This window comes from Phoca vitulina, unplaced genomic scaffold (genome assembly GCF_004348235.1).
Source record: "Phoca vitulina isolate PV1807 unplaced genomic scaffold, GSC_HSeal_1.0 scaffold37, whole genome shotgun sequence".
NCBI classification, from domain to species: Eukaryota; Metazoa; Chordata; class Mammalia; order Carnivora; family Phocidae; genus Phoca; species Phoca vitulina.
Window position 1 is genome coordinate 8589438 of NW_022589740.1, and position 20068 is coordinate 8609505.

Sequence of the window (20068 nt, forward strand, 5' to 3'; positions counted from 1 at the left end):
AGCAGACGCCACTCAGCCCCCCTCCTGCCGCATACACACAGACGAGCTGAAAAGTGCGGCCAACATCTGTTGTAGGAGAAAGGGAAGCCCCAGGTGCCGGACAGGAGGAGAAAAGTCCAAATCAGAGTGATAGCAGGAGCTGATGTCATGGCAGTTGTCCCAAGACGTGCCCATTAGAATTTCAAGACTGCACAGGGGTCCTGGAGGCTGGGGGAGGTGTGGCGTGCTGGGAGCCCGCACGAGACAGGAGAGGTAGCCTCAGCCAAGGGCCAAGTGGGGCTCTGAATATTCCACTTGCATATAGTTCAGGGGCTTGAAAAGCTGCTACCTCATTTATGGAAGGGGGCCCAGAAAAATACTGCCAACTGTCCAGAGAGGTGGAATAAAAGCTTGCTAACAGTCTGGGGCCATCACTGGGAAAGAAAGTCACCCTAAGAACTGAAATTCTAGGTTGCACCACACACGGGTATGAGTTACAAATTTATACTGCTATGTGGTGAGTGCTCCAAGGTAAGAAATTAAATTAAAAAGCAACCAAGGTGACTGGAATCCCCAGGGCTTGGACAGAAATTAATATAAATTTGCTCTGGAGAAACCCTTTCTCCATCAGGGCTCATGGGCCACCCACAGAAAGAGTGACCCTTCCCAAAGATAAGCTCACAATACAATCATCACAGGAGAGGACCAACAGATGCAACAAGCAGGAGAAACAGCCCACTAAGAATTCAAGATGACAGAACAATATAAAAGACCAAAGTTAATACAGAGATGTAATAAAAAAAAAAGGTATAAAATTCGTGATGAAAGCAATTGGAGAGTATGAAAAAAGAGATCAGGGAAACTTCAGAAAAGAACCAAATGGAACTTCTAGAAATAAAAATAGGAGTCACTAAGATAAAGAAAAAGATCCCAATGGACAGGTTAGAAAATAAACCAGACACAAATGGAGAACACACGAACTATATGACAGATCTAAGGAAATCACCAAAGAAATTTTTTTAAAAATTAAAAATATAAAAAAAAAAAAAATGGTTAAGGACCTGGAGATAGAGGGGCACCTGGGTGGCTCAGTCGGTTAAGCGTCTGCCTTTGGCTCAGGTCATGATCTCAGGGTCCTGGGATCGAGCCCTCCGTTGGGCTCCCTGCTCAGCGGGGAGCCTGCTTCTCCCTCTCCCTCTGCCCCTCCCCCCATTAGTGCTTTCTCTCTCTCTCAGATAAATAAATAAAATCTTAAAAAAAAAAAAAAAGAACCTGGAGGTATAATGGAGATGCCCAACCCACATCTAAATGACTACCTAAGGGAATGAAAAATAAGAGGCAATATATAAAGAGATAACAGCTGATAATTTTCCAGAATTGCAAACGGACGCAAATCCCCTCATCAGCAGAAACAGATCCATACGGAGCTCCACCATGGTGAAACTGCAAAGCATCAGAGAGAAAATCATTAAAACTCATGGTGACCTAACTTGTAGACAGTTAAGCCTAGTGTTTTCATGGTCTCCCACAGAGTATGCTACATACCAAAGAAGAAAATCATATTTAAACATGATAAAGTCCTGCCTTTTATTTTACACTGTGTTACCTAAGGGAACTTAACAAATCAACAAACCTTGAAGGGACACCATAATGGTAGAAACCTAGCTGACCTGCAAAAATTAGTAATAATTCTTTATTACCCTGTAGGTGAATGGGATCCTGGTGATCAATGTGGTTTAAACTGTTTTCCTGATAGCAGGGTTAGATCTGGGGTAAGTCATGGGGATACCCAGACCTTGTGACCCAAATCCTTGGTATTACCACTGAACACATTTTCATGATGACAGCCGAAGGCGAAGAGGGTGGAATGTGGCTACAGGACAGGGGAAAGCTACCTGGACTAGGCAGAAATAAACCCATGACCACAGCTTTCCTACACAATTAGCCCCCGGCAGAAAAAGACTTGATTTAACTCAGCCAGAAACCAAAAGAACTCCCCTAACTGGATCTTCACCAATCTTTTAAGTTGGACGTTAATTGAAGCAAACTATACGATCTCTGAGGTTGCATATCAAAGTTTTCAAGAAGGGGTGGGAAGGGGAGGTTTATAACCTTTGAATCCTGAGAAATTAACCATCATCCCTTCCATTTCTATTGCTTCTTAACTAACAGTTACGAGCTACCACCATGTGTAAAATAAAATCAGTTTCAGGATGACTTTAAGGCCTGGGTTTGCAACATCGGCAGACTGCAGGAGGCCCAGAGAGGCTGACTGCATCCTTGGGAATGTCTCTGACAACTTGGGGGGAATTAACTAAACTCTCCCTAGTCTTCGTGCTCAGAAGTAACAAGAGCCAGCTGACATACACTGATGGCGTACCATGTGTCCTGGACATGGTTAAAGGCTTTACATGCTCTGTGACTAGGTAAAAGCAGCAGTGTGGCTTCTACCTGGCTCTGTCTCTTGGGACACGTGCCTTCTGGAGTCCGGAACCACCTGCTCTTTAAGGATTTTTCAGCTCAGTCACCAGACATATGACTGAGGAACACTTCAGGCAATTCAGGCCCCAACCACTGTCTGGGTGACAACGAGAGACTGGGCGAAAACCACCTAGCTGAGCCCACCAGCCCCTAGAACCACACACGTAATAATTAAATGTCGTTTTAAGCCACGAAGTCTTGAGGTGGCCTGTTGCAAAGCAATAGACGAACACAGTGTTTTACAAAGACAAATATATTAATAGGTGGAGTGAAAATTTTTCAGATGTTGTAGTAGTAATATGAAGTTATATTTTAACAAATTTTATAACTTATGAATTATTTCATATACATTTTCTGTATTTCTTCCTTTCCCCCATTTGGATTCTATACTCTAGATTTTTTTTTTTAAAGATTTTATTTTTATTTATTTATTTATTTGAGAGAGAGAGAGTGTGTAAGGGGTGGGGAGGAGCAGAGGGAGAAGACAGACTCCGAGCTGAGCACAGAGTCCAATATGGGGCTCAATTCCACAACCCTGAGATCATGACCTAAGCCGAAATCAAGGGTGGGATGCTTAACTGACTGAGCCACACCCAGGTGCCCCCATATACTCTAGATTTTATTAAAATTAAAATAGCTTCTATTATGGTTTTTTTTTTTTTTATTTTTTTTTTTTAGAGAGCATGGAGGTGGGAGGAGGACAGAGAGAGGGAGAGAGAATCTTTACCAGGCTCCACGTTCAGCACTGAGCCTGACACCGGGCTTGATCTCACAACCCTGAGATCGTGACCTGAGCTGAAATCAAGAGTCAGATGCTTCACTGACTGAGCCACCCAGGTGCCCCTATATAATATAGATTTTATTAAAATTAATATAGTTTCCATTATGGTTTTGGGTTTATTTTTATTTATTTTTTTTAGAGAGAGCATACGCGAGCATGGGGGGAGGGGAAGACAGAGAGCGGGAGACAGAATCTTCAGCAGGCTCCACGTTCAGCACTGAGCCTGACACCGGGCTCGATCTCACGACCCTGAGTTCATGACCTGAGCTGAAATCAAGAGTCGGATGCTTAACGGACTGAGCCAGCAGGCGCTCCATCATTATGTTAATTTAAATCCATAAACTAAAGTGAGTCATGCACGAAATCGACCGCCTCCAGAACAGCTATTTCTCTTGGGAAATCTACACAACAGAGACCTACAATGCAAATAATTGTTTAAGTGGCCTTATCGTCACATTGTCATTAGGTCCAGAAATAGACTGTGCTGCTCTCACTCAATAACACCAGCATTCCAGAGCCCCCACCCCTTTTGTTTCCCCCTCTGTTGATAAGGTCACTGAACACAAGCATTTTCTTATAGCAGATGTGCCTGGGGGTTTCCAGCACTCAGAATCCCACAGAAACCAGACTGAGAGGAAGGAAATTTTAACTCCAGAACGTGGTTCCTGGCTTTGGTAGACAGTCACCTCCAGGGGCCTCTCTGTAAGGAGGTAGGTATCTTTCCTACAGAGAGGGTTGTCAGGGAGCCCTCCATCTCTGTATCTTTTGGCCTCCCTCCTCTGTGATGCTCCTTTAGCACAGCCCCCACATCAGTCCCTTGGGATGGCCAACAATTGCTAGTTCCTTCCTCAATCCAGTCTCTTTTTTAGCAACAGAACTCCATCTGGTGAGCCTCCCTGGGAAGTGACATTTCCTAGCCTCCCTTAACAGATAGGGATGGCTGATGAGATACAAAATGAAGTCACCAGGAAAGCTCTTTAAAGGGGCACAGCCTTTTGCTCTTTCCTCATTTCTACTCCTGATACTTTCCGGGAATGTGGTCATGATGACTAGAGCCCTAGCAGCCATCTTGTGACTATGAGGATGGATGCACTATAATCAGGATAGCATAGAAAAGAATGGAAAGAGCCAGGGTCACTGATGATATAGTTCTGGGATGACTATCTTTGATCTTATTTTAGGAGAAAAAAAATAAGTTTCTATGTTATTTAAGCCATCTTACTTCTGTTCTCTGTTATGAGCAACTGAACACAGTTCCTAAAGAGAACAGCACAGTATAGTAGTTAGGAGTATAGACTCTGGAGCCTGAGCACTCAACTCTGAATCCTGCTTTGCGGAGTATCAGCTTTGTGACATTAGGCAAGGCACTTAACCTTTTCATGCCTTAGTTTCTTTACCTGTGATATGGAAGTGATAATAATAGCTGACCTTATTGTGCTTGTAAGGATTAAATGAGTGAAAACATATAAAGTGCTTAGAATTTTTAAGTAAGAACACTTATTGTTGTTATGGTTATGATTCCCGATAGACCCAGTCTGAGTACAGAAATGATTTGTTCGATATGAGAATGATGAAGTATGAAAGAGTTTATATTCCTGTCCCTCGTTTTTCATGATTAATGAAAGATGCAGAGGGGCACCTGGGTGGCTCAGTCGTTAAGCGTCTGCCTTTGGCTCAGGTCATGATCCTGGGGTCCTGGGATCGAGCCCTGCATCGGGCTCCCTGCTCAGAGCGAAGCCTGCTTCTTCCCCCCTCCCACTCCCTCTGCTTGTGTTCCCTCTCTCAATGTGTCTCTCTGTCAAATAAATAAATAAAATCTTAAAAAAAAATGCAGAGATGGAATGCCCTGTCCCGAGTCCCACACCTGCAGGAACAGCAGTCAGGTGCAAATCCAGAGACCTGCCCGTCCTGGGTTCATGTGTCCTCGGCCCACTGTGTCTTATGGTACAAACTTTATAGAAGCACCCAAGTCATGGGTGGACAATGTCTATATTAAAATCAGATGGTTAAGTTTCTGTTCCCTCCTCAAATTGATCCGGTCTCTGCCCCACCAAATGACGTTACATTGATTGATCACTTAGTAAGTGCCAAGCCCTGTTCTAAGCTCTGTGTATTGACTCATCGCATCATGACACCAGATCCAAGAGAGAGTTACGATTACAATTCCCATTTTAAAGTTGGAGAAAGTGAGGCCAGGTACCTTGCCCAAGGTCACACCGCTAGTTAAGGCACGGTGGGTCCGCGAAGCCCAGCGGCCTGGCTCAGGAGCTCACTGCTAGCTGCGACACTGCACACTGCCCCTGGGAAGACATGGCCTTTCCAGCTAGAATCCAGGCATATGGCCTTGGTCTCAAGTGGAAGGTATTCTCTCTGGAGCCCCAGTTTGGAGTACTCTGCCTTTCTCAGCTTCTTGCTGGTACCTCTTTAGCAAACCTCCACTCCGGGCCCAGGAAGGAAGCGGGACTGCTGGAGTGGGGAGATCTGACAGCGATACGAGAGAAGCCGAGGACTGGCAAGGAGGGGTCATCTGGGGGCAGGGCACCAGGGGCAGGGTGGCCGCCTGCAGTGGGTGTGGGAGAGCCATGGCTCTGCCAGGCACCCCTCCCTGGTGGTTTTCTCCAACTCAGCCCCTTCATTTCCTCCCTCCCTGGCCGGCCTCGGCCGGACCCCACACCCAGGGACAGCCTGTCCCAAGTGAAGACTTTCGATCGTGGTTCTGCCACCTACTTGCTGTGTGACCTTGGGCTCATTATAACCTTCTTCAACTTCATATCCTTCATCTGTAGAGTGGGTTTATGGGGATGAAACGGTGTCAGGCGTGTGAGGATCTAGCTAAGCGATGACCACCAGGGAGGGCTTCATAGTCAACACTACCTGCTTTTTGGGAGCGAAGTAGGGGTTATGGCCTAATGAAAGGCATCATCCTATGTGCTCCCCATTGCTGTAGGACGCAGCACTGTGGGGGTAGGGAGCGCACCCCAGGGCAGACCAGGGGCAGCATCGTCCTGCTGTCCCCTTGGAGTCACCTCTACCGCCCCTGGTTGGATTTGTGTGGCCGCCTCCCTCACAGAAGGTCCAGTGGCCCCTTCTCCTCATCCTAATGCCAGATGTGGGAAAGGGGGGCTAGACTGGGGCTACAGGCTTGGGAAGGTGTCCACACTCGCATCTGACACCCAGAAGCAGATTCCTAGAATCCAGGCACAGGGGGGTGGTTCACCAGATCAGACTTATGCCTGCATCACCTTACACTGACCTTAACCCCTCTCAGGCCCTGGGCTTCTCCTGAAGAGTCACAGAGTCCTGGGGTTCACATGTTTCTATAATATTCTCTAATCCAGTATCAGCCCCAGCCACCCTCGGGCATGGTGCCCCATCCCTGAGCATGGACCAGCCCTGAGGGCCAGGAGCTTGCTCATGAGACCTGGGGGATGGGGTGGGCTGAGAGAGGAGGAAAAGATCACACTGTAACAAAAATGGATATTTTTTTTTGTTCAGAATCATTGCAGGAGGCACGAGGGAGGGGCAGAGCCCTGTGCGTCTTGTGGGGGGGTGGTATGCACCTGCATACGTGCCTGAAGTGTAACCTGTTCCACCTGGCTCTCAGTTTTCTAGCAGCCTTAGCCCACTGATCAGGTCTCTGTGACCCTAGAAAAGTGACAGAAGTCATTCCTCTGTCCTCCCCTACTGACCTGCTGCAGAGCAACCCCTCACGATATTTAAGGCTTTGTTTTCCTATCACATATTCAAATCTCTTCCTACCTCCTGCTTCTGTTTCTACCCACACGATACGCATTTGGTGTTCCTTTGGCCCCTTGGGCAGATTCTCCCTCCCTCCTGTTCACAGACCCTCACTGCAGTCTGCAAACACCACCGCTCCACGCTCCGTGTCCTGACTCTGTGACCATACGTGTGGTAGGAGCCTGTCTGGGTGTATCTCAAACTATTTCTCCTAGAGACAACTTGTGACTGGTGCCGTGGAGGATGTGGTCTTTTCTTTCAATATAAAAATAAACGTAAAGGGAGGCATCTTTGAGCTCGCCGAGTAGACACCATGAGCAAAGCTCACCCTCCCGAGTTGAAAAAATTTATGGACAAGAAATTATCATTGAAATTAAATGGTGGCAGACATGTCCAAGGAATACTGCGGGGGTTCGATCCGTTTATGAATCTTGTGATAGATGAATGAGTGCAGATGGCAACTGTGGGCAACAGAACAATACTGGAATGGTGGTAACACGAGGAAATAGTCTCATCACGTTAGAAGCCTTGGAACGAGTATAAACAATGGGTGTGTCCATCAGAAGGAATCAACTGCTTCCACATGTCCCCTCCACAGTACCTGTTTTACTACAATATAAAAATCAGGTCGTGTGCATTTTCATATTGAACTTTTTTGTTAAATAAACTTTTATAAACTTTTATAATAGTCAAAAATAAATAAATAAATGTAAGGATCACATAGTCTTTGTAAGGCTGAGAGTGTTCAGATAATGTTATGACTGAATGTTTGTGTCCTCTGCCCCCCCCAATTCCTATGTTGAAGACCTAACACCCCATGTGATGGTATTTGGAGGTAAGGCCTTTCAGAGGTGTTTTGGTGTAAATTACCGTGAGGATGGGACCCACGGGGTAGGATTAGTGCCCTTGTCAGAGAGTTTTCTTCCTCTTCCTCTCCCTACCCCGTGAGGAGGCCCAGCCAGCAAGAGAGCCCTCACGGGGAGCCCGGCCTGCCACCACCCTCATCTGAGCCTTCCCAGCTGGTCCAGCCAAGTGTCTGCTGGTCCAGCCACTCGGTCCACAGTATTTGGTGACACCAGCCCGAGCTAAGGCAGAAAGGTAAGAAGAAAATTTAAAAACCCAGACTGGAAGCTCTGGCACTGTCTAAAACAGCTTGAGTACTTTGGGGAGCAGAGGAATGAAAGAGAATGGGGTATCTCTCCCTCTTGGCTTCAGACACTCTGAGGTGGTTTTTGTTTTGTTTTGTTTTCTTCTTACCGTGGGAAAAGGCAGGAGGGGATCAAGGTCTCGACCTGGCAACTGGCTGGATGAGCATCAGCCGCCGCGGGCCCACCTGCCAGGTCCCCTATGGCCAGTCTGGTGCCGCGACAGCCGAGTCCAAGGCCACCGTCCAGGGGCAGGACCTGACAGCAGGCACCTGGCAAGCCTACGTTTCTGCGCTCAGCAAAGAGGCATCGGAAGGCTCACTTATGTTCACCTTGGAAATCCGGGCTTATCAACCTGCCGCCCCAGTCTGCCAAGCAGCGGGAGCTCACTCACGGGGAAACCCAAGAGCTGTCCACCCCCCAGTATCTTCCCCTCTTGCGTCACCTTGGCTGTTGGAAGCAGAGAGCCGGGAGGAAATACCCGGCAGCAAATAATGTGACAAAATATTGACTCTGGCCATTAAAAGCCTGCAACTTGCTGAGGGGACTTGAGAAGCAATTAAGCAATCGGGGGAAAGGAAGGTCTCCTCGCCTCCTGCTGTCTTGAGGGTATGATTTACAGACTAGGGAACCAAATCACATCTGCTCTTCCCCAACCTGCTTTTACAATTCGGTTCTGTCCAGAGCCCCATCTGCCAATCTGGCTGTCGTTCGTCTCTCCTCTTGTCCTAGCAGACTCCCGGGAACACACTGCTCTTGCTGACCCAGAGGAGCCCAGAGGCGTCCCGGAGGTTTTCAGGGTCTGTTGCTTTACCAGGCCTGGCTCCCTCTTCTGACCGCCCCCTTTGTTCTACCTAAATATTCAAGACGAAGTTTAAGTGAAGGCTTCTCCAGCCTTCTAGCCTCTAATGGACCGTTCCTTTCTGAACTCTGGAGCCCTGTATTTCCTGCGCTCTCAGCAGTGGGCAGTGCATGCTGCACTGTGCTGGTATTTACTTATGCACCTCGGGGTGCTGCCGGGAGCTCCTGTCTTCCCACAACTGATACCGTACCCGGGTCGTACTGTCTCTTTAAACATTTCAGAGGTCCTTTCAGAGGTCCAAGGAGGCCTAGGCCACTGCCAACTTCAGGGGCCTTCAACCATACCTTATTTTATTTCATTTTATTTTTTTTTTAAAGATTTATTTATCTTAGAGAGAGAGCGTGAGCAAGCCAGGGGAAGGAGCAGAGGAAGAGGGAGAGAGAATCTGAAGCAGACTCCCCACTGAGGATGGACCCTTACTTGGGTCTCAATCCCAGGACCCTGAGATCATGACCTGAGCAGAAACCAAGAGCCAGGCGCTTAACTGAATGAGCCACCCAGCTGTCCCCCGAAATAATTTTAAATGAAGATAAGTGGAAAGGAAATAGATCTTTAAAAATTCCCCCAGTATTTTCCTAGTTTTTTTGTTCTGTAAAAATGCTCTCTTTTCTCAACAAAATGCAGCTTTTGTATAATGTCAGAATTGCTTTCAAATACAGGAAGCAATTCAAACGCCAAACTATTAATAAATGTAATCTCTGCGTACGTGCCCCGTGTGTGTATGGGTGCTTGCCCACAGACCGGGTCTCCGTGTACAGCATGTCTGCAGACCTCTCACCAGAGCCTGTGGAAGACGAGGGAGCTCTCGTCTTACCCAACACTGGCACGCTGATGAGTTTTCAGTGAATTTAGCAAACTTTCACTTTTAGCCTCCTTTATTCCCCAGCTGCCAAGTGAGGTCATTCCTACACTTGATATGCTGCTCTAAGGTTGAAAAGAAATACTGGTACACATTTTCCTGATGTCATGGGTAAAAGGTCATCACATCCTTCATAAACATTCATTTTAGGGCCACAGGAGACCCCACGGTACCCGTCTGCACTGCAACAGTTTGCAAGACCTTGCTCAAAGACCCGCTCCTATGCAGCCTGAACGGGCCGCTCCTGATGCCAGCCCACAGAAGCTTGTCTGATGATGGGAACTGCCGGAGAGAGGATACTTTTGAAAAAGCCCAGCGTTAGAATTGCCTTCACCAAATGTGAGGCAGGGTCTATTCTTAAGATTCTACAAATAAGTTATCATGTGATATTAAAACTTCTAAAACCAATGCCAACACCCTCTTGGACTTGAAAGCATCGTGGACGGTCAGCACACGAATGGAGATGTGCGCTATGTGGCTCAGAAGCTCTGGATTTGAACTCAGCTCTCCTACTAACTAGCTGTGTGACCTCAGGCAAAATCATTTCCCATCTCCAAACCTCTGTTTCCCCTTTTGGCAAAATGAGGCTGGTGGTAATACCGGTTTGATGTGTGAGGCGCACACAAGACGATAAACACGAAAGCACGTTACGGTTTGAATGTCGGTTACTTAATAGTACACACAAGGCTGGTCTGCTGCAGGGGTTCCCAGGCGTGAGGGTGCATCAGAATCCCCAGAGGGCTTGTTAAAACCCAGACTGCCGGCATCCACCTCTGGAAATTCTGATTCCGTAGGCCTGGTTGGTGCCCGAGAACTGGCCTTTCTAGCAAGTTCTCAGGTGATGTCCTAGCTGCTGGTCTGGGGACCCCTCTCTGAGAACCACTGCTCTGCTGCCTTCCCAGCCATATTCCGTCTTACCGCATTATGAATTCCTTAAAGCATAATCTCAGCTTGTTGTGATGTCGATAGAGCTTTGGGTCAGCTGGAATTTCGGCCAAGAACACTTGGGCTACTTCCAGTGGTCCCTGATGGAAAAAGGAACAGAACAATATGACATTGGAAAGAAAATTAAATTACTTGGGAGAAAATCTTGGATTGACTTTTGAGTTTGGACGTTTAATTCTGTAGGTAGTGTGACCAAAACAAAAAAATCAAGGAAGGTACTGAACTTCTCAGGAAACTTTGATTTCTTAGGAGTCTGGACATTTAGGAGAATACTCAGAAGTATAAATGTATTTTCTTTTTTTAAAAAAGGTTTTATTTATTTATTTGAGAGAGGGAGAGAGAGAGCAGGAGTGGGAGTGGGAGGGGCAGGTGAGGGAGAGAGACAGACTCCCCGCTGAGCAGGAAGCCTGACACAGGGCTCAATCCCAGGACCTGGAGACCATGACCTGAGCCGAAGGCAGATGCTTAACGACTGAGCCATCCAGGTGCCCCCAAATGTATCTTCTTAATCAAATGCTCTACTAATAATAGGCTCTTCTTTGTATGTAAAGGTAATACTACTGCATCACAGGGTATGTGATCTGAGTTGCTTTTCTAAAATTGAGGATTGTCTTGATTCATCCTTTCATATCCACTTATTTAGTTGCCCTAGTCGTGGCACCATTTTGTGTAAGTGGTGGCTTGTGTCAGAGATACGCACAGTACGTGGTTACGGGCTCACAAAGTCTTGCATTTTCATTAAAGGATTGGGACTTAAAGCAAAACTTCCTAATATTTTCTGATCTTGGAAATATAATAGTCATTTCTCCTCTGTGCTATTTCTGTTCCCTTGATATTATCTGGACACAATTTTTGCAGGGAAGTCCAGGTGCAGTGAGTGAGGAAAAAGTCATGATACTCACTGGGTTTTTGAGTGGAGGTGTAGACAAGAGCAGATCTGGATCTGAAATTAAGGATGCCCACTGGACAGAAAGCATGAGGCTAGCACCTCCCTGTATCTGAGACTGGTTTAGTTACATGTGGGTTTGGGAGTAGGATTCTAAGGGGTTTGAGAATATCCAGTTTGGTCTGAAGTGCCCCAAGAAGCCTGGTCCCTGGTCACTCCTGGCTGGCAAGGCCCCCGGCATGCTGGATTCGTCTGGTGACTGACCCAGGGGCTGCATGTTCTAGACCCTTTCCCTTCTCTCCTACAGACATTCTTAGATTGGCCTCAAGCTCTGCAACAACCTTGCCTACATAGGGCATGACTGAGCCCTCTGCAATAGGAGCCCGATCTGGAGCATGCTGCCAGGTCTGGCCTCAAAGTGAAGACCTCTCTGTGAAAATGGTGCCCCTTACACATGGTCTACTCATGTCTGGGACTTCTTTTCTTTCTTTCTTTTCTTTTTTTTAAAGATTTTATTTATTTATTTGAGAGAGAGAGAGAGCATAAGTGGAGTAGGGGCAGAGGGAGAGGGAGAAGCAGATTCCCCGCTGAGCAGGGAGCCCAATGCAGGGCTCGATCCCAGGACCCTGAGATCAGGACCTGAGCCCAAGGCAGGGGCCTAACCAACTGAGCCACCCATGTGCCCCTGGGACTTCTTTTCTACCACGGTTGTTATGTGAAGAGCCCTCCTCAAAGTCTTCTAAACCTCACAAGTGTTGGGTCTAAGTTCAGGGATACCATTTATGTGTGGATCAGACTCCTCATCAACCTTAAGGAAGGAGGTGTAGACATATCATGAAAACCCAAGTAACAAGGACCAGAGGAGTTGCTGGCAGCCAGTCTTGCTCACCTGATTTACAGTAGCTCCGACGGAGCCCTGCAACACCATCTGGAGCATCTTGGCATCAGGGGGCTCCTGGTTAATGGCAACCGCTAACTGCAGGGTCTTCTTCTTCATATCCTCAATGGCAACTTCAATTGGTGTCAGAACAAACTGAACACAAGACAGAAGTGCAGGGAAGTCATTGTCTAGTCTTGGAAGCCATGGACAAACCTGGGGCTAGGACGGACCGGATTTGAAGAAGCAGGTAAGGATACCTTCAGAGTATTTAAAATACTCTGGATAGATTAAGAGGAAGGAAAGGCCTAACATTTCTTGAACACTTACTGTGTTCGGGGAACTTTGTGGACATTTCTCATGGACTCCTTTAAACAACCTACGTATTCTCTCCATTCTACATCCAAAGAGGGATTTGTAAGGTTCAGGAAGTGCCACCAAATGACACAGGGTAGTAAGGAGGGAGCTCAGAATTTGATCACAATGATGTCGACATTCAAAATCCATGTTCTTTCTACCTGTTAAGTTTCCTTTCCAATTATTAAACAAGTTACTTGACTTATAATTGGAGAAGGTATGAGAAGCACAGCACTCAAGATTTTTGTTTCCGCCATAACACATGATTTTGGCATCATGTGTACCCTCTCCAACTCACCCTGAAGATGAATTCCTGATTAACAGAATCCGCTTAAGGGTCAATCTCCTGGTTGCCAAGTTCTGCAGGTTTGGGGTAGGGTCCTTCTTCAATGTTGTAGGTGGAGTTATCCTCCCCCCCCGCCCACTTCATATACTGGAAGTCCTAATTCCCAGTACCTCAGAATGTGACCTTACTTGAGATAGGGTCTTTATAGAGGTAATCAAGTTAAAGAGAGGTCATTAGGATGGGCCCTATATGATGGATGTCCCTATAAGAAGAGGAAATTTGGACACAGAGACACATGTCGAGGGAGAGAATGTGAAGACACAGGAAGAAGATCATCATATACAAGCCAAGGAGGGAAGCCCAGAACACATCCATCCCCCACAGCCCTCAGAAGGAACCAACCTTGCCAACGTCTTAATTTGGTCACTAGCCTCCGGAACTATGAGACAATACATTTCTGCCATGTCAGCCATGCAGCCCGTGGTCCTTTGTTACAACAGTCCTAGTGATCTAACACACTGAGGTTCTCAGGAAAGGGAGATATGGCCAAGAAATGCTGTGGGGATTCTTACTGGAACCATGAGTTTATTTCTGTCCTATGCCTACCTGTCCTAGTGTTCAAAAGTCTAAAACAATAAGAAATATAATAGATGCCTTCTAAACCAACCTCCTCTTAACTGAGTCACTCAGCCTGGATTTCTCTCATGTCCGTGAAGCTCGCTCTCTGATGTGGTTGCTGACACCCTAGCCAATGGGCAGTGAGCTCAGTCACTTCTGCTCCTGCCCCATGAGGCATCCGTTCACAGCTCAGCTCTGTGCGTTCACCGACTTGATGATGCCTGTTATGCTTGTTATTTTAATGACCTCATCTAATTAAATAATGCACAAACTGATGAACTGTGGGTGTGGAAAGAAACAGAACTGTTTCTATGAACACGAAGCTGAATGCTGGGGCAAGATATCACAAAAGTGAGTCGCTATAAAGATTCCTGCCATATTAGGTGTGTGCAAGACAATTGTAAAAGGCTAGCGGCAAGCAAGTCATGAAAATCCAGAAGGACTCTGTCCTCATACTGTTTAGCAAGTATCTTTAAGCTCCTCCTCTGCTATATAGAAATAAAAACGGAAAATTATGGACACTGTATTAAGGGTGGGGCTTATACTAGAAAGACAATGCTGAATTGTGACCCGCCAACCCCAAATCACAGGGAAGGCTGGGGTCTTATATAAATTGAATGACAAATAAATGTCCACATACGTATTTTAAAGTAAAATAAAATGTTTGTACTATGTCTAGTTTTGAGACACTTTCTTGATCAGTCCTCTTACAATGGATTCAAAGTCTCCTACTATACAGAGAACCAGAGAAGAGAAAGGGGTCCTCGCTGTCAGTGTATAGATGAGAAAAGCTGAATGAAAGTAAGTGTCTTGAGCAATGTCACAGGAGGAATCTGGGACTAGAAGTCAGTTGGTCTCCTTGCCTATCTTGCAGGGGCCCTTCTTCCAGCTCACCACCAACTTGTGGGGCTACTTGCTTGCTATTCCTCGTCTCTAATAACTAATAAAACAACTCTGTCTGAATCACCTGTAAGCTTCCAAATATATAAAAATTCAATATAAAATACTTAAATTTTAAATATATATTTCAAGTAAGCATATCATGAAAATAAACATGTTAAATATTATAATTTGGTCATTCTATTTACGTTAAAGATACAACTTCAAAATATAAAATATTTAAATACAAAGTAATGCTATGAAGCGCACGGCTGCCTAAATGGGATTCCCTGGCGCCATGACAGTCAGAGAATGACCACCACGATAATATTTCCAGTGTGTCCCTTTTTTTGGTTTTCTCTCCAGTCTGCCAGGAAGGAGCTCGGAGGAGGTGTGAGTGTCATCCTGGGAGGGAGACTCAGGCACTCAGTGGTGACCTCAGTCCTGAGCCCGTTGGCTCCAGGGGCCATTACCTCTTCCTTCTGGATGACGCTGATCCTGGTCTTGATGTAGGGGAAGGCGTGCATGGTGGTCAGGACGGTGTTCCGCCGGTACTGCTCATGCAGCTCTCCCCGGGGCCGCCCCTCCAGGGTGAAGGGGGTGGTGTACATGAACCTCCGCAGGTTGAAATTCTTCTCAAAGTAGGTTACCCTGTCTTTCATCTCATACTCATCAAAGTAGGGCTCCACAAACGTGATCTGTATGTAGGCCTGAGGGGGAAAAGGTGGGGGAAGGAGGAGATGAGCTCGTCTGCAAGCCACCACCCAGGATGCACTGGGGAGGCATGTTGGGACACAGCGCCCTGCCCCCACCCTGTGTGCACCCCAAAGCCACAGAAGCTGAGCGCATCAGGCCAGACGTCGGCCATCCCTGCTTTGCCCCCGCAGGGAGACGAAGGGCTGTGGGCGAGAAGGACAGGGCAGCGTGCCCATGTGAAGTCAGGTCTCCCAGCTGCCCCTCCAAGCTGACCTCACTGGTCCAACTGAAACTTGGTACGAAAGTTCACGAACTGCTGTTCAGAACAGACAAGCTTTCCTTTTTGGAGCCCCCATGACCGCTACCCACTTAGAATGGCCAGACTGAAGGCAAGTGACAGTCCTGAGCACGGCCAGGGACGGAGAGGTGCTGGAACTTTCACACACCAATGGTGGGAGTGGAAAGTGGGACAGCCCCTTCTAACATAAGGCTAGCTGTTTCTTACACAGATAGATGACACTGGCCATATGACCCCGCAATCCCGCTCTGACGTGTGCATCCATGAGAAATGCAAACTTACATTCACACAAAAACCTTGCACACGATGTCTACAGCAGTAGAATTCATAATAGACAAAAACTAGAAACAACAGCCGGTTGACAGAACACGACTCTGCGGGACAGAGGAAGAGCAGGACTACCTCGTGGAGGAATTTCAGATGCACTGTCCGCAGTGACAGAGCCAGACTCAAAGGACTATGAGCTTGCGCTTATTAGTCTAGGGCTCCATTTATGTGACCTTCTGGAAAAGGCAAAAAACTACAGGGACAGATGGCAGATCAATGATGGTCAGGGGCTCAGAGCAGAAGGAAGAGGCATGGGGAGGTATTTGGGGGTGATGGAACTCTTCCTGGTGGTGGTGACACCTGTTTGTCAAAACTCAGAGAATTCAACATCAGAAAGGTGAATTTCACTGCAGGTACCTCCTTTAGAAATGCATGCACGTGCTCGGGCGCGCGCACGCACGCACACACACACACACACACACACACACACACTGAACAAGGGCACTTATTAAGAAAGAAGGCCTCTTTAAAAAAAAAAAAAAAAAAGAATGACAGTGACCAAAGGCTCTGTAATACCCACCCAGTGAAAAGGGTGGGGGACGACACTGACCTCAGCCTATAAATCACTATTTAGTGTGATGAAATCCTGCTGTCATTCTGGGTTTGGCTTCTCATTTAAAACTCTCAGCACCGGCCTTGGGCATTTTAGAAGAGGGCACAAGTGCACCATGTGTCAGGGATGTCACTGGGGACAATGGTGACTCTCCGTGGCATGTGCCGTGCACGCCTATCATCCAAGGACCTCTGACACCTCTGTCGAAGCCTTGCTCAGCTCCTACCACACTTACCACCGCAGGCCTGGGCTAGGGAAGATGTGTGAAGTGAGCAAGTCTTTCAAAATCTGGAGAAAAACAAACTTGCATTTGGTCAATTCCTCCCTACTTGCATCATCTCCTTAACATCCTGGAGGACAGAACTGAGGGAAGAGTTTGGACTCTGCACTTTCCAGGCCTGCCAGATGGCAAATGCTCCTCTGGGCCCTAGTGTTTCATAAATACCTTGAACTTGCATTATTCCCAGCAGCTTACACAGTCTCATGTACACATCTATGAGGTGGGCTGAGCAGGAGGACAGCCTCCCCAGTCCCCCCCCCCCCCCGGCCTCCGTGATACGCTAAGGAATATATTTAGTCTTTGCATTTGCTAGCACGCAGCTTCCAAAACCCATGGAATGCCCTGAGGGATAGGAGCGTCTTTGTTATGTTAATGAGGTGACCCAAGCTTGGTGGGTCCCAGGATGGGGGCGGTCACCCAAAAGACCAAGCACGTATTAGAGGGTTGGGAGTCGGGGCTGACTTTGGGCTCAACCAGGGCGGGGAGGCAGGGGCTGGAGACTTGAGTTCAGTAATGTGGCCCACAAGTTAATCAATCATGCCTGGACATTAAACTGTGGACACCAAGACTCTGTGGAGCTTCCTGACAGGTGAATATATAGACCTGCTGGGCAAGGGGGAGGCTGGGGGACGTGCCCTGATTCACAAGGAGAGGGCATGGAAGCGCTAGGGTCCTTCCCAGACCTTGCCTTCTGTGTACCCTTTATCATAAAACTGTCATTGTCATAAGGTACTTCCCTGAGGTCGGTGAGTCACTCTAGTGAATTCCTTAACCTGAGGGCTGCCGCGGGAACCCCCAAATTAGTAACCATTTGGTCAGACGTGGGGGTGGCCTGAGGCTGGTGTCGGACGAGAGGGCAGGGCTGTGGAGGCCTGAGCCCCTGCCGCTGGCTCGGGGTGGAGAGTGTCCACGCTGGATGCGTCACACCCAGCCGGGGATGGGACAGAATACGCCCTCCTGTGACAAGGGAGGTCGCTGAGGTCCAAGCCCTGCCCATCATTCCCCCAACGTCACGGGGGCCTTGCACCTGGCTGGAAGAAATTCCTGCAGCCTAAAGCAGGGTGCCACTAAGCACTGGCAGTGAGAAGTTTGCATCTTTTCAACATGTTTGAAGTTGAGTGTAAAACTTTGCATAGAAAGGCAATAGAGAACAGTGATCAGGAGGATGGGTTTGAGGAGGACAGACCCTGAGCTTGGGTCCTGGCTTGGACACCTGCATGATCCTGGAAAGTTGCTTGACAGTTTTGTACCTCAGTTTTCTCATCTGTGAAATAGGAATAACCACACCTATTTCAAAGGGCTCTTGGTGGATAAAGGAGATGATGTACCCAAAGGGCCCGATGCAGTGCCGGGTACACAGCTGGTGTTTAATAAATGGTAGCTCTTATGGTTCCTGCCTTGGAATATGGTTTAAGATCTAACCATATAATAGTTGAACCCTCGACAAAAAAGTTTGGCTACACCAAAGTGACTTTGAGAGCCCAGACAGAGGAGAACATTTTGTGTTTTGGGGGGTAGAATGAAGGGAATCGGAGCCTGAGGGTGACTTTCTGCAAACTTCCCCATACCTTGTTAGGATCCAACTTGGTTTTGTTCACAGGAGCAGAGTCTTTTATCACTTCTACAAATTCCTCACCGAAACACTGGCCATAAAATCCCTAGGCAAGAAGAACCAACAGATTACAAAGACTATTTTAATATAATGCAACTCTTTGTGTCTTAAAAGTTGAGTAAGTTTGGAACAAGCTTAAGGAAGAATTTGCTCATTGATTATTGGAAGTCCTTCTCAGCTAATGAGGCAAGTTAGCATTTCTGGAGACAAAAATAAAAATATAAGGAAGTGCAGCATTGCAAACTGATGGATGCTTCCCTAAAATAAGTGTGCTTGACCTCTAACTCAACCAATGTCTTCATCTTTCCGGAAGCAGCTCCAGGGGAATGGCAGAATTTACTTCTTGTCTTTTGTACCCTAGGAGCTTGGAGGTCACTAGGCTTCCCAGAATGTGACGAACCACATTTCACAAGAAGACAAAACACACACTTCTAGTCCCACGTTGGAGAAACATAATAGGGAACCAAGTGGCTTGGGGTCAATTGCTGGTTTTCCTTCTCATGAGCTGAATGACTTTGGACAAGTTACTCAACCACTCTCTGCCATGGCTTCTTTGAGTCCAGTAGGAATTAAAGTCTCTTCTTTTCCAGAGATGGATAGCATAAGGAGCCATTTGGCAACTAAAGTGTTTTAAGTTTTACAGCTATGAAGAAGCATAAATTCGAAGCAATGACAAGCAGGCATAAGGAATGAATCTTGAATTAAGTGTCAGCACTTTGGGGTCCCCAGGTACTCTGCCTGCGAGGGTTCTGTCTGGAGGACATCCCTTGACTTTCATCCTGAGTTCTTAGTGCTTGGCCCTTTCTGTGTCTGCTTTTCTCACTTTTCTCTGGGCTGTTTCCTGCTTCTCCATCCTTTCCTCTAGGAACATGCTGCTTCTTTTCTGTGACACTATGGATCAAGTGTAGACAGCAGGTTGGAGTTGGGGCTTCCAGCCTACGAGACGGGACACTGACTCTGATAATCCACAGGAGGGCTCCTTGGACCAGCTCAGCAGGAAAAGCTCACCATGCCCCAGCTCAAGGCATGGCTACTGTGAACATCTGTGTGTCAGAAGTGGGATGTGTTGTCTAGTGATACCAAAAGGATGGCCACAACACTTTCTAGGGATAACTCAGTAATTTGGCAGGATTCAAAATCAAGGTGATAATCTTAAGGCTGAAAAACTATTACTAAAATTTCAAGAGTGATAGGAAAGCACATGACAACGACTGACTTTTGGGTAGCCTTGAAAATAAATACTCACCCTATAAATTTACACTTTGACAAGCAAATACAGAATCTTAGGAGAAAACTCTCCAAATCATGCTTTACCTTATGATCTCACCTAATACCTTCATATTAAAAATGCAATGTGGACAAATTTTTATACAGATCAATGACGAATCCATAACTCTTTTTTTGGCAATGACCCATTCTAACTTGCTTTTGTGAAGTATATGGAGTCGAGCGCTTTTCTTACCTCTAGTCTGTGAGAGATCTCAGGAAGCTTGGTAATAGCAGGCTCTTTGTAAACAAATTCCTGCTCATCTAAATCCCCAAATTTGGATCCATAGAACCCAACTCGGAAGTAGGTCCCAAACATTCTCTTGTGACCCTAGTGAGCAAA

General features: G+C 46.9%; 1 protein-coding gene and 1 pseudogene across 3 annotated transcripts in view; one reads left to right on the forward strand and one right to left on the reverse strand.

The window, feature by feature from the left end:
- The window catches only part of DOCK8 (dedicator of cytokinesis 8), a 220126-nt gene that overhangs the window by 2830 nt on the left and 197228 nt on the right, over positions 1-20068 (reverse strand). For both annotated transcript variants that reach the window (XM_032427435.1, XM_032427436.1), the window contains 5 exons: positions 19922-20056; positions 18416-18505; positions 15167-15403; positions 12566-12709; positions 10764-10870 (listed from right to left, as the gene is read on the reverse strand). In XM_032427435.1, coding sequence (XP_032283326.1) covers positions 10764-10870; positions 12566-12709; positions 15167-15403; positions 18416-18505; positions 19922-20056 — 713 coding nt within the window. The remainder of the gene's footprint in view (positions 1-10763; positions 10871-12565; positions 12710-15166; positions 15404-18415; positions 18506-19921; positions 20057-20068) is intronic.
- Positions 5024-7655, forward strand: LOC116646615 (annotated as a pseudogene). Its single transcript, XR_004302156.1, has one exon. The product of XR_004302156.1 is annotated as a small nuclear ribonucleoprotein G-like (transcript).